General features: G+C 46.0%; 1 protein-coding gene across 1 annotated transcript in view; it reads left to right on the top strand.

The window, feature by feature from the left end:
• Positions 1-16,799, top strand: part of HUNK (hormonally up-regulated Neu-associated kinase) — a 131,248-nt gene that overhangs the window by 61,189 nt on the left and 53,260 nt on the right. The window contains exons 3-4 of the mRNA XM_032277044.1: positions 6,571-6,626; positions 12,434-12,569. Coding sequence (XP_032132935.1) covers positions 6,571-6,626; positions 12,434-12,569 — 192 coding nt within the window. The remainder of the gene's footprint in view (positions 1-6,570; positions 6,627-12,433; positions 12,570-16,799) is intronic.

Raw genomic sequence — 16,799 nt, 5'->3', positions numbered from 1 at the left:
CACAGCACTTTTGAAGATAAGACCTAACCAAAAATATCATGTTCCCTGCAAAATGCCTGTTGCCTTGGGGAGTTACGTGCTTGGGGAGTTTGGGATGCTTTATTCTTAGTTTATTATTAAAATCCATCTTGAGACCATCCCCGTAAGCAAAACTTTTTCCATCAAAACTTAATCCTGTCTGAATTGGGTCTAGCCTTCCCGGGGCCCCTTCTGTCTTACCTTTCGTTAGGCTGGGGGGGCATGACCCCCAATACTGTTTGCTTGTGGCCAAATTAATCACCTCTTTTAAGTGTTTCCTGGAGTCTTTCCTCTTCACCTTGTCTTAGAATCTTTGACTTTAATTATCCTCACCTCCAGCCTCTCACCTCATAAACGGAGTGGTCTGCAAAGCACTCAGGAATACATCTTCTCGCTTCCCTCTGCCAGGGGTCCTGCTGGGTGACCCTTCTCATGGTGGCCGGGCTTCAGGGGAGAATCAGAAGCTCAGAGATCTTAACTGACTTGCCTGGGTCTGTTTGGCAGGTCCATTAGAGAGAGCCAGACCCCAGCACCTGTCTTTACTCCCTTCCCAGGCCTCCTGGCTTGGCTGCCTGTCTTTGCCTGGCCTTCCCACTCGAGGTGTTCACTGGCTCTGCCACGTCTCAGGCTCTCCCCCTCTTCCCTCCTCTCCTGATGCTTCAGGGTTACACCGTTCAGTTCTTCACTTTCACCTTTGGACTCAACCCTGAGTGGCTCCCCCAGACGCTTTCCCAAGTTCCTGCCCCTCAGCCTAGACCTCCTGGGCTGGGCGTGGCCTGCAGAGGCCCAGGAGAGAGACCCTGCCTTCTCCCATCCCACAACTCTGGATGCATGTGATGCATGCATGCACACACACACAGACATACACACACATGCCCATGGCCATATACACAGTGTGCATGCTGACACATGAGAGCTCACACATATCTGTGTAAGCAACACATATGTGCAAACACATGTGTACATTCATACACACATGGATGTGTGGATGTGTGCACACACATGCACATACCCGCACATGTGTGCTCATATGCTCTCCCACATGCATGCACATACATGCACACTCACATGAACAAATGTCACACTTGCAATGTGCACACACAAACCCATGTGCACTTACACTCTCAGGTGTAAACACACACACACACACACACACACACACACACGCTCCTGCTTTCCACCTCCCCAGCACTGCTCCTGTCTGCCTCATTGCTCCACAGGTTGGAGCAGCTGCCTTTCTGCCCCCAGGGGTGGGGGGAGCACCTGTATGTTACCATGGTAACAGGGCCCTCCCTGACTCTCCTCCCTCTGTCCAGGAGGGCAGTGACTCAATTTATGGTGGCCAGTCTCAGAACCTTCCAATTGACGGTCTTGAAAGAGATGCAAGGAGAGTTTGGGTGGGTGGAGGGGTGGGGAAGGGGCTGCTTGGTAGCCTGTGGGTGAACCTTGAATGGTTAGTCATGGCCTGTGTGCCTGCTCGTTCTTTTGAAAGAACTTGGAACAGAGGGCTGGGATTAGGGGATACCTAGAGTGTGTGGAGGAGGCTTCTCCCCGTAGGTGCTTTCCGGATCTCTGTAAAAACACCCTGCACACATCTCAACATCTGGTCTGTCTGGTGTGATGGGTCCCATTTGAGCATTTCTCCCTGGAACTGCCTAATGAGCAGAGAAGAGTCCCGATGCCTTCTGAGTCCGAACCGCCATCCCTCTGGTGGCCGCTTCTCTGCTGGGCTCCCTGCTCCTGCTTCACGTGGCTTCTGGTTGGTATATCAGTGCTGCGCGTTGTTCCCAAGGCACCCCCTGGACCTCTGCGTCCTCACCCCCAGCACTGTCCTTACCTGCCCATCTTCCTGCGCTGCCTTCTTTTTTTTTATACAGAGTCTCACCCTATCCCCCAGGCTGGAGTGCAGTGTCACCATCTCGGCTCACTGCAACCTCCACCTCCCAGGTTCAAGTGATTCTCCTGCCTCAGCCTCCCCAGCCTTTAGCTGAGACTACAGGTGCCTGTCACCACACCCGGCTAATTTTTGTATTTTTAGTAGAGACAGGGTTTCACCATGTTGACCAGGCTGGTCTTGAACTCCTGACCTTAGGTGATCTGCCCGCCTCAGCCTCCCAAAGTGCTGGGATTACTTATTTCTTTTTATTACTGAATATGTCATTGTTTGGATGTACCAGAGTTTGTTCATCCATTCTCCTACTGAAGGGCGTCTTGGGTGCTTCCAGTTTGGGGAAAGCATGATTGAAACTTCTGTAAACATTTATGTCCATAAGTTTTCCATTCATTTGGGGAAATACCTAGGTAAAACTATTTAAAAAATGAGATTTTAGTGCCTTTTTTCCTAAAGTCAGGAGGAAAGTATCCCTCTTCCTTCTGGATAAGTTACAAAGGACAAAGCAGGAAGTGGACATGAATAAAGTCAAAGGCTATTGAATGTTCCTTTGTTTTGGGGGAGTAAGCACACTGATCTCTTGGACAGGGTCTCGGGAACAATGCGCAGCACCGATATACCAGCCCACCTTTCCATTAACTAGTGTGGAACCTTTAGGCAGTTGGATTGGTTGTCACTGAAATCTTTTAGAAATCTGGACAAATAACCCAGGTTATCCAGGTTTGTTCTGTGCATTTTTCTTAGGGGATGGGAGCCGGTTATAATGGGATGCTGTGGATGACTATGAGTGGAAAGATAGTGACTTTGAGCTGATTTTATTTTTTCTCAGTTTGCCTAATTATTACATTTAATATGTCCTCCCCGGTTTTAGGACATTTCTTAGATTTTAAAAGCGTGTATTTTTTCTTTTGCATTTTCTCTTATTTTTGGTCTTTCATTTATATCATTCTTCTAATCATTGTGGTTGTTCTCTAGGCTTTTGTGGCCCCAGAATTACCCAGCTTAGTATTATTGCTCTTGGCAATTGCTGTCTTTTACCTTGCCTCTTTAGGATCTTTTTCACCACAGTATTTGTTCTGAACCAAATTTCTTCTTTAATGCTTTCGCATTTTTCCCAGGCAAAGAGGCTTAATTTCATTTGAAACAAACTGTAGCCTTCCTTTAGATTTAGATAGTGCTGCTGTTTATAATCAGGGTTCACGGAATGACAGTTTGGAATATTGCTGGCATACTATTTTATGTGTGCACATGTGTGTGTTAGAATTACCGTATACGCTTGGATAGAAGTCAAGCTGATAGTATGTCTTCATTATCTTCAGAAAAGAGGAAGTGCCTCACAGAGTCCTTGCAAATCTCTCATGTTATAGGGGACACAATTTCAATTATAGTATTTTATTTTCAATAACAAAATACTAGTTGGAGAAGACACATAAACCTTGATTTGGCTTACTGATGAATTTGGGTGCCCTAGAAATCACTTGAGGAACCCAGCAGGAAGGAAGGAAGGCGAAAGCATTTTACGTGGCTTTAATAATAACTTATTGCCGGATGCGCTGGCTCACGCCTGTAATCCCAGCACTTTGGGAGGCAGATCACCTGAGGTCAGGAGTTTGAGACGAACCTGACCAAAATGGAGAGACCCTGTCTCTATTAAAAATACAAGAAAATTAGCCAGGCGTGGTGGCACAAGCCTGTAATCCCAGCTATTTGAGAGGTTGAGGCAGGAGAATTGCTTGAACCCAGGAAGCGGAGGCTATGGTGAACTGATTGTGCCATTGCACTCCAGTCTGGGCAACAAGAGTGAAACTCCGTCTCAAAATAATAATAATAATAATAATAATAGTAATAATAACTTCTAGAGGTATGACCTCATGATTGTGATAGTTTGAGAGACCAGTCTCAAAACAGTTCACTGAGTGATTAATTTGCGGAGATTTTTAAAGAGTGCGTATGATTTGGAATAAGATTTCCAGCAAATACATGCAAATTTTAAAAATGTTTTATCTCAAATATCCAGTCACCTGAAAGATCATGTTACATTGAAACACTGCACAATGACTCAAAAAGTCTGGTGTGATGAGTTTGAATAAAATTGTTTCATGAAATGTGAGCATGGAAACAGTAGTTCTTAAATTAAAACTATGTTAACATTTTAATATATGTTCTTAAATAGGATGATGCAGCTTCGAAGATAAGTAGTATAAATAGTCATCTAATAATTATATCGCATTCCTAAAAATTATACCTTTGTGTTTTCCAAAAACCTCTCACTGCGGGACAAGGTCTTCCTATTGGAAAAGCAAGGATGTTACCTTATATTTGGCGTCACCCTGTATTTGGACATGTATGATATCTTTAAAAGTCAGACACAGTTTTGAAGTATTCTGTGCATTGTTTCATTTGGAGTGAAGGGAGAATATACGATTCTTCTTCCTGTTTGTGGGAGCACTGGAATGGGGAATGTCTGTTTATATCCCCAGTTTGAACACATATCTCCCTTCTCAGCCAGCGCCCAGCCCTAAGGCTATTGGCAACTTCGAATCTGTTGGACACTTTTTAGAGCTCACCCTTTTTTCTGCATTTGATTCCTTAATTCCTTTTTTTTTTTTTTTGGAGACGAAGTGTCGCTCTGTTGCTGGGCTGGAGTGCAGTGGTGCGATCTTGATCACTGCAACCTCCGCCTACCGGGTTCAAGCAATTCTCCTGCCTCAGCCTCCCGAGTAGCTGGGACTACAGGTGTGCACCACTTATGCCTTGCTAATTTTTGTATCACCACGCCCTGTTAATTTTTGTATTTTTAGTAAAGATGGGGTTTCTCCATGTTGGACAGAATGGTCTCAATCTCTTGACCTTGTGATCCGCCCGTCTTGGCCTCCCAAAGTGCTGGGATAACAGGCGTTAGCCACTGCGCCAGGCCTTGACTCCTTAATTCTTAACATCTTGAAATGCTGCCTTGGTGGTTCCTGTGGCTACAGCCTGGCTGACATTCCCCCTGCCCACCCCTGCAGCGGCTCTCCCAATTTGCTGTGAATACCAGTGTTCCCCGCCAGCCTGCTGGTCTTTCCCCCTAGTTCTCTGCCTTCTCCTTGATGACCTCATGTCCCTTCAAGGCTTCAGCTTCCACCCATATTGAGGTTGAAAACTGGTAGCCTGCAGGTCATATCTTGCCTGTAAGATGGGGCTTATGGTTGTTTGAAATATGAGTTTGTTGCCAACATTTAAACATTGAGATCACATCCGGAACTCTGGCTTCTTTTGTCGAATGAGGTGAGCTGGCAGCACTGGTACAGAGCTGGGAGCAGCTGTCCCTGTTAAGTGAGGCACTGCTGTCCTGTTTGCCACAGCCAGTCCTGAATGCCGCGCCTTTTTGTTTGGACATTGACTATATCAGTTACCGTTTTTGTTTTAACATGATGACACCATTCAGTTCCTTACAATAGAGATAAGAGGAACATGAAACATTTCTCTTATTCAAAAGTGAGAAAATAAAAGCTGGACCAAGAATGGCATGTTTAAAAACAACAGGAGAGAGCATGTCTCATTCCCTCTCTCTCTCTCTCTCTCTGTGTGTGTGTGTGTGTGTGTGTGTGTGTGTGTGTGTGTGGAGTGTGAGTATTCTTACATAGTTCACATTCAAGGTATGTCTGGGCTGGCAGGCTACAATTTAAGATTCCAGAGCTGATAATCATTGACCTAGATGGTTTTGATCCAAATATATCCTTTTGCCCACATAAATACGTCTGCTTCTGAAATCTCAAATGATCTCGTTGGTAACCTGGATTCATTGGTATTTACTGAGTACCTGGAATGTGCAGAGGTACTGGGGTACAGTGGGAAGCAGGGCAGACATGCTTCCTGCCTTCCAGGAGCTTATGGTCGCAGGTGCGGTCACCACAGGCACCTCACACTCAGCATGACCCTGGGCTCACTTCTCCCTACCACCTCGTCCCATCACCTCAGTGTCAATCCGTGGTGGTATCGCCCATTACCTGATTAGCAATCTTCATCCCATCTGGACCTCCCTTTAGCTCTGTAAAGTTAACATATTCTTGGGCGCGACACCAGGAATTAGGACACCGACATCTTTGGAGTCCATTATTCTGCCCATGATAATATCTGCCTGCTGAATAGATGAACTTAGCCTCACCTGCCAGTTTGTCATGATCCTTGAGCTGGAAACATGGAGGTCACTGGACTCATCAGTTAAGTTGGCTTTCACTTGTTTTGTTTTTTGTTTAATTGCTTCCCCAAATCTGGTGTTGCTCACAGTGTCACCAACCCAGGGCCACATTCGTATGGACAATTTCCCTGCCACTCAGGCAGCGCCATCTTGAATGATGTATTTCACTCTCGACACACAATGGTTCTGCTTAACTTCCAGGTTCCAGTTTAGGTCTTGCTTTTTCCGGAAGCTTTTCATGATCCCTTCTGCCCTCTTTGCTCTCTGTCATCTCTAAAATTCTTCAGCGTTTATAGTCTACAGCAATTAATTATTAATATTTCATGTCTAAAATATTTACTTGTTGATTGAGTTTTGGCAGAAAGCTTTATGGGTGGGTTAGAAGTGGCTCTAAAACTGGTCCATTTCCCTTCAGAAGCAAAATGTAATCCTATTATTTCGAATGCTTATCTGAAATGTTGTGTGATTTTGTTTATTTCAGAGACTTGAAGATAGAGAATTTGCTACTAGATGAAGACAATAATATCAAGCTGATTGGTATGACTTCTTTTTTTAAAGCAAAATTATCTTTTAAGTGTTATGTTGTCAGTTCTCAGCTTTGAAAATTATCCATGGCCTTCCTCTAATACGCAGACCATATTCTAGATTGTCTTCTTTTACCTCTAATATTTAATAATGGTTTTTAGATGAAAATTAATTTAAATAATAGCTTTAAAATTTAATTTTAATAATAATGTGAACCTAATTAGGAGGGTAAAAATACTATAACTCAGCCAAGAAATGGATTTCACAGCCACCAAATAAATATATCTTGGTCATGTGTTTCCTTGTCTTATTCAAACGATACCTTCTCCATAAATTCAAATGGAGCTGACCTTTTGTAGTTTTGTAGAGTTTATTTTTATTTGGATTAACCGGAAAGTTTTTTTTTTTTTTTTTTTTTTTCAGGAGACAGAGTTTTGCTCTTGTTGCCCAGGCTGGAGTGCAATGGCGTGATCTCAGCTCACTGCAAACTCTGCCTCCTGGGTTCAAGTGATTCTCCTGCCTCAGCCTCCTGAGTAGCTGGGATTACAGGCATGCTCCACCATGCCCGGGTAATTTTGTAATTTTGTATTTTTAGTAGAGACGGGGTTTCTCCATGTTGGTTAGGCTGGTCTTGAACTCCCAACCTCAGGTGATCCGCCTGCCTCGGCCTCCCAAAGTGTTGAGATTACAGGCGTGAGCCACTGACCCCTTCCAGAAAACTCCTTAAAGACAGTGAAAGATAGTTTGGCTTAGAAATGCTTCTCATAGCTTTGCCATGTCTTATTCTGCTTCTCAGTGAATACAGGGATGCCTAAAATAAGGGGGAGCACAATTGACCTTTTCCTTTCAATGTAATCTTTATTCATGCTTGTTGGTACAGTGGGAGCTGTGCAGAGAGGTCCCCACAGAGATAATTAGAAATCTGAACCAATCAGAAGGAAGCTACAAGATGGACTATCATAATTGGTTCATAATTCAGGGTCCATAGCGAATTCAATATGACTCATTTTCTACAAGAATTCAGGTGGTTATGTTGTTGTTATTGTCTCCTTCTATGGTTGCTCTGGGCATCATTTTTATATCCAGATATTAGATGGCACTGTCTTTTATTCCTCTCTCTTTTTTTCCCACCTCAAATGCAAGTAATTTCTTACACCTCAATGACTTGGAAAGACTTTATATGAGGGGAAAAAAGAGGGACCAATAGGACTTTGTGAATTTAACTTTTGTACCCAAGAAGGAACTTTTGTTTGGCAAATGTTGAAAGTCATTACAAGATTCTCCAGAAAACATCCTTAAAATGACTTATTAGATATTTTAGAATTACAGTCAGCTCCCAATTCAGTACCAGGCAAGAGGCTGCATAGACTCTGGATGTTAAACACCACTGATAGGTGTTGATGGATACACCTATTCGAAAATTAACTGTGAAGGGGAAACCAATTTTCCCCCAAAAGCCCTTAGAAGAATCTATTCTTAGAAGATTCTTAGATAATTCAAAGGATTTTCTTTTTCTTTTTTTATGAGACAGAATCTTGCTCTGTTGCCCAGGCTGGAGTGCAGTGGTGCAATCTTAGCTCACTGCAGCCTCTGTCTCCCAGGTTCAAGCAATTCTCCTGTCTCAGCCTCCCGAGTAGCTGGGATTATAGGTGTGCACCACCACACCCTCCTAATTTTTGTATTTTTAGTAGAGACAGGGTTTCGCCATGTTGGCCAGGCTGGTCTCAAACTCCTGACTTTAGATGATCTGCCCACCTCAGCCTTCCAAAGTGTTGGGATCACAGGTGTGAGCCACTGCACCAGGCCAATTTTCTTTTTGTTAAATTGTTTTACTGTTGCGTTTTAGTTGTCTTGAGAGCCAAGTGCAGAAGCTGGAAAACAAGGCGCTTGTGTTGAAATGCTTGCAGTATATCTCTCTGGTCCTCATTTCTGGCATCCTGAGTGTTAAACAAAGGGGCTTCCTGATGGGGTAAGGAATAGAGGAAAAGAGTTTTTTGTTTTAGGTTCCCTGGCAGGCTGACCCCTGGAACTGTTCTTTGGAAAATATGGAGGTGACAGTGACAGCGTTGTCCTAACAGCAGCAGAGACTGTAAGAGAACAGGCTTTATAACAGTGGTATCTATATGGCAGTAGAAGTTAGAATAGGCCAGGAGTGGTGGCTCATGCCTGTAATCCCAGCACTTTGGGAGGCTGAGGCACGTGGATCACCTGAGGTCGGGAGTTCGAGACCAGCCTGGCCAACATGGTAAAACCCTGTCTCTACTAAAAATACAAAAAATAGCCACCTGTATCTGGTGGCGCATGCCTGCAATCCCATCTACACAGGAGTCTGAGGCAAGAGAATCTCTTAAAACCCAGGAGGTGAAGGTTGCAGTGAGCCAAGATTGTGCCACTGCACTCCAGCCTGGGTGACAGAGCCAGACTCCAAAATAAAAAGTGTTAGAAGAATTCACTTCCACAGGGCGGCTTGCAGACTGAGGCTGGTGAGTCATGTAAGGTTGCAGACAGAGTTTCTACATCTCAGCTGGGCATTGCCCATCCTGTTTCTTCCCTTCCCTCTTGCGCCTCTGTCTCCTCTGTGCTTGGTCTCTCTGTTTTCTCCTTAAGTGATTACCCTAGGTGACCACTGACAGAAATGTCTTGTGGAATAAGCAATGGTAAAATGCACAGACCTTTTTATTGGTTGGATGTTTGCTCAGGGGATTCTAGAAAAACCAATCATCAGTGCTGCAGTCAGTGGATGCATTTATAAGGAGCTCACAGATTGGTTGAATACTCAAACCTCTTAGAGGAGACCTGTCAAAGTCAGGTGAGGAAATTATACACGTAAAGCAGAGCCCGTCCCTCCCCTCTTGCTGTGTGTGATGGTCACTCTTTGGGTGCCAGGAACCGTTTTATTCAAGTCCCTCAGAATCATTGCCTCTGCTAGCAGTGCCTGGATGGGCACTACAAAGACATTTCAGGTCTTTGGGACAAAATTGGGCCCCTCAGAAAGCAGGCTGCCTGCACCTGCTTGAAAAGAGGCAGTGATTGTTGGATTTCCCTTTGTTAACTTCGCCAATTTGGTTGCCAGTTCTCTCCTGACCAGTGAAAACTAAGAAGCCCTACCTCACACCTGCCCCAGAGAGAGCCCTACCTCACACCTACCCCGAGGGCTGGTGGATTAACTGCATTCTGTTAAGAAAGAACGCATTTCCTCACTCACTTAGAGAGATGAAGGCCCAGTCAGTGTCTTGTGAGGTTTCTTGCCCCTGGCTTGGGCAATTTGGATCAAAGATCTTCCAACTTCTGTCTTTTTGTGACTTGAAAGCTCTTTGAACCTTCTTTTCTTCAAAGGCATTACCTACTTGTTGTTTCAAAGGTGATTATAGCTATTATGATTGCCTATTAATAGTTTCTCTTTCTTTGAAAGAATTTGGTTTAAATAAGTCTACTTAAGCCACATTTCACATTAACTAGAATTACCAGAAGTAAGATTTGATTTAATTAGGATGTTTTTTTTTCCCTTTCAAAAAAAGCGGTCTGATGTTTGGTAGGTTTAATCTTAAAATGGAAAAGCTGCAACTTAGAACAGTTTTGCACTTCAGTATTCCAAAGCAGGGCTCAACTCAGGTGTTTTGTGGGGTTGGTTTTGCTGCTCTCAGAGAATTGGGTGGTCATTGGCTGATATATTTACCAAATCTAAGTGAGGCAGACCCATGTGACATTGCTGGGAGGTGGCCTTCTCTCTAGTTCCACAATTCCAATTATAGCCAGATGTGTACAATTTTAATAATTATATTTATGAATGTGAAGCAAACTGGTTGTTTCTCTACAAATGCGTTTTAAATGAAACCCTTTTGGCTCCATCAACATAAGTTTCCTAACATGCAGATGCTATCTCCTCCACCTCCCAAATCCTCCGCTAAGCTATGTTCTTGAAACTGCTCAAGATAAGGCCAGGCTGTTCCCAAACTTGCCTGGGATGGTGAAGGGCGATCTGGCCTCTTATCTCTCTTTCTCTGCCCTCTTCTGAGAACAAGTCATTCTTTCTGGTCCGGGCCAGGTGAAGAAGAACAGAGCGAGGCAGCCCTTTAGGGGTTAGGAATGGAGTCGGAGTCTTTTGCTTTGATCTCAGAAATTTAGAGATAATTTCGAGGACTCTGAGGACACTGGGGCTCCCGAACTATTATTGTCTTTATTTGATGGTGCTGTCTGTCACAGTAGGTGGTCTTCATGCATTTGTTTATTCCTTAACATTCTTTTAGGTTCATTTTCAAACTGAAAGCAATCAAACAACCCTCCAATTTAAAGCATGATATGATTTTTCTTCTCCTGAAGGACTTATCTTGGGCAGGGTTTGTGGTGTCTATGGGTGCTGGCTGGGTTGATGGGAAAGGAAATGGGGTGTAGGGGGAGGGTTGGGGTGAAGAGTCGGGGAGTCAAGGAGGAGAGAGGGAGAGAGGTTAAGAGAGAAAAATGGAATCATAAAAAAAAAAGTTCAGTGTTTGAACATGCAGCATTCCTGGTTGGTTTGTTCGCCGTTCCCTCTTATAGTTAGGGCTGGAGTGTTTGGGTGACATTTAGAGCCTTTAAGAGCTTTCTGAGCTCCGCTTAGATGGGATTCTCTTTAGAAAGGCTTAACCCAATGACTTTTGGAAAACTTTTTGGCTGTGACATCTTGATCCATGGTGTGCAATTAACTTCACGGACTGGACTGTATTCCTCCTCCCCTGAGATTTCCTACAACGTTCCTTGCAGTAATGTGCCTGGCAGGTGGAGACATGTTAGAGTGAGGTGAAAATACAGTCATGAAACTAGACATAACACTGCCGATTGAGAAACTGCGAGTCTTGTTCAAAACTGGAATCCTGTCTCTGCCTGAGCCCTGCAGCCTGAGTCTTCTGTTTGAGGGGGGTTGGACCATAATATTTATACTGAAGTTCAAAGGATGAACTGTGGTCTTAATTCTGAGATCAAAAAAGATTAGGGAAAGATTCAGATGAGGGCATAACACTAACAGCTCTCTAATTACCTGTCAGTTTCAGTATCTTTAAGATCAAAAGATAAACATGGGGCAGGAGGCATAGTAGACCTGAAGTCTATAGATACGTTGCACTTTCTCCCCCCTCTTCCTGGGTATTTTAATCATCCAGGAACAAAGCGGCGCCATGAGGTCGCTCTGTCTAGTTTGCATTGCCATCTTTCTGGTACTACTTTTCCAGCCAACATTCAGGGTTGTCTGAACTGCTGGGCATGTTTTTCTCCTCTTCAAGTCACTATGTGCTGCATGTCTTTGGGGGAATTTAAAAAAGACTTCCATGAAACGAAAACATTCAGCTGAAAAAGTCAACTGTAAATGGCTGGATCCAATGTCACTGAGGGTGACACAGGGAAAATCAATCTTCCTTCAATCTTCCTTCATCTTTTCCCCAGTTGGCGGCTTGGAAGCTACCTCCAATCCCCTCTGCCTGTTCTTTCTTTCTGCCTTGGTCCTAGAAAGCAAATTCTCTCTTTTTTCCCCGGATGACTCATTTACAAGAGTGGATGGAAATAGGTTTTAGTGCAGCATGCCGTTCGCTCTAGCTGGCTTTTACAGTGAGGCCCGATGTCATGTGCTCTCAGCTAAGCCAGAGAACCACCACCTGACATTCTTTCGCCTTGAGCCTCATATCCAGAGGTTATGGTTTGCAGCTGCTACATTTTTCTTTAGATGCTAAATTATGTGTTAGCCTGAGAGAATGTTTCCTTTCCTGCTGCCCTTTTTATTTTTCCTTTTTTTCCCCCTCTTCATTTCCGCAGTTTTCTAATTCGGAGCTTTTCTTCTCCTCTCTTTGCAGACTTTGGTTTGAGCAACTGCGCAGGGATCCTGGGTTACTCGGATCCGTTCAGCACACAGTGTGGCAGCCCCGCCTACGCCGCGCCCGAACTGCTGGCCAGGAAGAAATATGGCCCCAAAATCGATGTCTGGTCCATGTGAGTTATCGAGCTTCTGAAAGTGTTCCTCCTGCTGTCCACCGTGCCTGTCTTGGGAAATCATGCTTGAGTATTGATGGCATGCATTAGGTGACAGGCCGAGGGAGCATGTCGTCAGGGGTTCTTTGGCGCCTACCTCTCTGTTCCTTCTCGTCTTTTCTGCACAAACTGTCAGAGTGGCCTCTACCAAAATTCACTGAGGGGCTGAGGAGAGAAGAAAACAACATCCTGCCCTCACAGAACCCGCATTCTGTCCTCGTGACTCATTTCTGTCCCCGTGATCATTTCTGCCCCTTCCTCAGCCCTTAGCTTCCCATCGCCCTCTGTGTGAAACTCCATCCTGCTGCCTGGCCTGTGCTCCTTGCGGACTTGTTCGCCTGTCTCCTGCCTCCCTGGGCGCTGCCCTGCCCTCTGCTCACAGTTCTTCAGACACATTGGCCTCCCTTTTGTGTCTCCCACCTCTGAGGTTTTTTTTTTTTGTTTGAGACAGAGTCTTGTTTTGTCGCCCAGGCTAGAGTGCAGTTGTGTGATCTCAGCTTACTGCAGCCTCCCTTTCCTGGGTTCAAGTGATTCTCGTGCCTCAGCCTCCTGAGCAGCTGGAATTACAGATGTGCGCCACCATGCCCAGCTAATTTTTGGTGGAGTTTTAGTGGAGTTTTTAGTGGGGTGTCACCATGTTGGTCAGGCTGGTCTTGAACTCCTAACTTCAGGTGATCCACCTGACTCGGCCTCCCAAAGTGCTGGGGTTACAGGCATGAGCCATGAACCTGGCCATTCACTTGTGATACCTGGAATGCCCTTTCCCAGCTCTTTGGATGGCTCGCCCATTCCCACATCCCAGTCCCAATCCAACGGCGCCACTGCCGAGACCATCTCTGAATTCCCTGCCAGAGAGTCCCCATACTCTCTTCTCACCCTTTTAATTTCCTCTTCACCACCTCTCACTGCCTGTCCTTTTCCTGTTCTAAATCTATTCCTCTCCTGTCTCCCAGCCAGCAAGGACTCCTCGCGGGTGGGGGGAATTGATTGGTCTGGTTCACCATTTTGTTCCCAGGGTGTGGTACAGGAAGGGCCACCAGGATAAGCATAATGAATATTTGAAGGATGACTCCTCAGTTGCATCACAGGTAGAGCCTGGGTCCCCCATGATCCCAGTGAGTCACCCTCCTTCAGCATACCTTGTAAGTGACAGTACAGGGTTAGCCCAGAGTCTTGGATCCTGGGGTAGGACTCAATCCTTTGCTGTAGGGAAAGGAGCTGGACACAGAGTGAGGTCCCGATTAAGATATAGGCAATGCGGTGGCCCACGCCTGTAATCCCAGCACTTTCGGAGGCTGAGATCAGGAGTTTGAGACCAACATAGAGAAACCCTGTCTTTACTTAAAAAATACAAAATTACCCTGGCATGGTGGTGCATGTGCATGCCTATAATCCCAGCTACTTTGGAGGCCAAGGCAGGAGAATCACTTGAACCCGGGAGGTGGAGGACTCCAGCCTGGGCAACAAGAGTGACTATATATATATATATACACAAGAAGGGCTCATTTGTGAGAAGGGTGTGTTGATCCGGAGTATTTCTGGAACTCCCCTGCCTCTCTTCACTGTAACTCTCTTGTCCAGGTTGGCAGAAAAGTTAACCCTTGCTCAGTGTTTGATGTGTGTCAGACATCATGTCACTTAGTTTACACAATGACTTGGTGCAGTCGTTACTCTCTATTGCCCTATTTTATGGAAGAAAAAACCCATCATAAGAGAAATGAATAAAATCACCCAAGGTCAGAAAGCTGCTAAGTGGTGGAGTGAGATTTGAATCAGGCAGTGTCCTTTCAGGGTCTTAGGATACAGCCCCAGCTCTCCACGTGGCAGGTGGGGCCCTTGCTTGCCCTGTAGCCTTGTTGAAGGTATGCCCCCTTCCCATCCCTCCTCACCTATTCTCTGGCTAACTCGGCATTGTTTCCTGTTCCTGTGTTCTCTGAACACAGCCTGTGCCTGTTACATTCCAGCCCTTACACGCACAGATCCTTCGGCCTGGAACCCTCTCCTTTTCTGTCTTGTTTTGTTGGGTGCCTGTTCCTCTGGGCAGCCCTCCCATCTCTGCTTCAGCCCCCTGCTCTCTGTGTTCCTGGGCCTCACCGTGAGGTCTTTGTCCACCTGCTGGTACCCTCTGGGCTGCAGCTGAGGGGGCAGGGGCCACTTGGCTTGTTCCCAGTATTTCCTCAGCACCTGGTAGAGCCTGGAGGAAGGGAGGGAGAAAAAAAGCAAGGTGAGAAGGAGAAGAAAGGAAAGAAGTGAAGGAGGGAGGGAAGGAGGATGGAAGGGAGAAGGGAAAGAAGGACAGGAGGAAGGAGCAGGCATTTCATCCAGAGAAGCAGAAGCTGGAAGGTCAGGGCGGAAGCTGGCAGAGAAAGCAAACAGAGGAATGTGGATCAGCCAAGGGTCTAGAAGCGAGAGGCGCTCAGGATGTTCTGGTTGGAAATTGAGAAGAAACAGACCAGAGCGAGATGTGGAGAGATAGAGAATCCCCAGAACTTTCCTGGGTGCTCCAGTCGCTCACCCTAGATCCTCAGGACAGTTGTGTGAGGCACATCTCTTGCCCCCAGTTTGCATAGACAGAAGAGGGGGTGAGCACTGCCCAGATGAGCCCACCTGTAGTGGCGCTGCACTTTGCCGAAGTCTGGGCTCCCAGTCCCTTCGCAGGGGTGGTCTTGTGTGCAGGCTGCATGTGGGCAGTGTGTGGTGTGCCGATGATGGGGCCATGTGGAGCCGGTTGAGTGGAGCAGGGAACGGCAGAGGATGAGAGGATGCCTTCTCTTCTAGGGCATGGCTCGTCACAGACTTCGCTTCTGAGAAGTCCTCTGAATCCCTCTCAATACAGCCAGGACTCCTGGCAGCTAATACCAGTGGATCAGAGTTGTATATGGGAGGAAATCCATTCTGGATTTCTTCCAGCTCTTAAGAACTCTCACAGGTGTCTGGCACACTGTCTTCCCTCAATAAATATGTATTGAATGGATGACTATGAATGTGAGTCTATAATCACTTTCCTAACAGGGAACTCATTTATGCTAAATGGGACGCTATGACAGGAAAAATTTGTGTGCATGCACACGCACGTGCACACACACACACACACGCACGCACGCACACGGCTACGGGAGCCTGAAAGACCAAGAGGTCCCCTGTCTTTGTCTGTTTCTTGTTGCTGAAAAGGAATACCTGAGGCTGGGAAATTCACAAGGGAAAGAGCTCTATTTCGCTCATAGTTCTGCAGGCTGTACAAGCATGGTGGCAACATCTGCTTCTGGTGAGGCCTCAGGCTGCTTCCACTCATGGTGGAAGGTGCAGTGTGTGCAGAGGTTACATGGCAGGAGAGGAAGCAAGAGAGGGGAGGTGCCAGGCTCTTTGTAATGATCAGCTTGTGTTGATTCATCCCATCTGCCTAACAACCCTTTGAGGTAGTGCGGTGTTATTCCCAATTTGTGGAAACTGAGGCGTGAAGGGCCTCAGCCACCTGCCCAAATGACACAACCAGTGTGTGACAGAGCCAGGATTTGACCTACGTGATTTGCCAGTAGGCCTCTGAATCACCACCCTCTACTGCTTCTGTTATGTTGTACTTCCTCTGGTGAGGTTTACATGCTGGTGGGACAAACAGCTGGTATTTTAAAAAGCTTTAAACTGAGTGTGGTAAGAGCTGTGGAGGAAGTGAGAGGGATTCAGGGAAAGGGATGGAGTGGCCTCTTGAAGAGAAGACTTCAAAGCCACATCCTAAGGATCGGAAGGAACCAGCTATGGGAGGAGGAAGGTGTCAGGGAAGAGGGCCAGGAAAGGTCAAAAGTAAACTGATGAGTAAGAACCAGATTTTTGGTTATGGCAGCCCAAGCACATACGGCTGCACAGCTGGGTTAAGTCGAGAAGGCATCTGTATGCAAGACTGATCTGTTCCTGAAAGATGAGTGGAGTTGGCCAGGTGGAGAAAAGGCGGGGAAACGTTCCAGACAGATAGAGGGAACACCATATTCCAGACAGAGGGAACAAAAGGCTGGTAGGTGTGACACATCTGATCCTTCTTCTTTCTCTTTTTTTTTTTTTTTTTTGGGGGACGGAGTTTTCGCTCTTGTTACCCAGGCTGGAGTGCAATGGCGCCATCTCTGCTCACCGCAACCTCCACCCCCTGGGTTCAGGCAATTCTCCTGCCTCAGCCTCCTGAGTAGCTGGGATTACAGGCAC

Source organism: Sapajus apella, unplaced genomic scaffold, assembly GCF_009761245.1.
Source record: "Sapajus apella isolate SASKATOON/1434 unplaced genomic scaffold, GSC_monkey_1.0 scaffold8, whole genome shotgun sequence".
Classification (NCBI taxonomy): Eukaryota; Metazoa; Chordata; class Mammalia; order Primates; family Cebidae; genus Sapajus; species Sapajus apella.
This window is presented reverse-complemented; position numbering and strand designations above follow the sequence as displayed.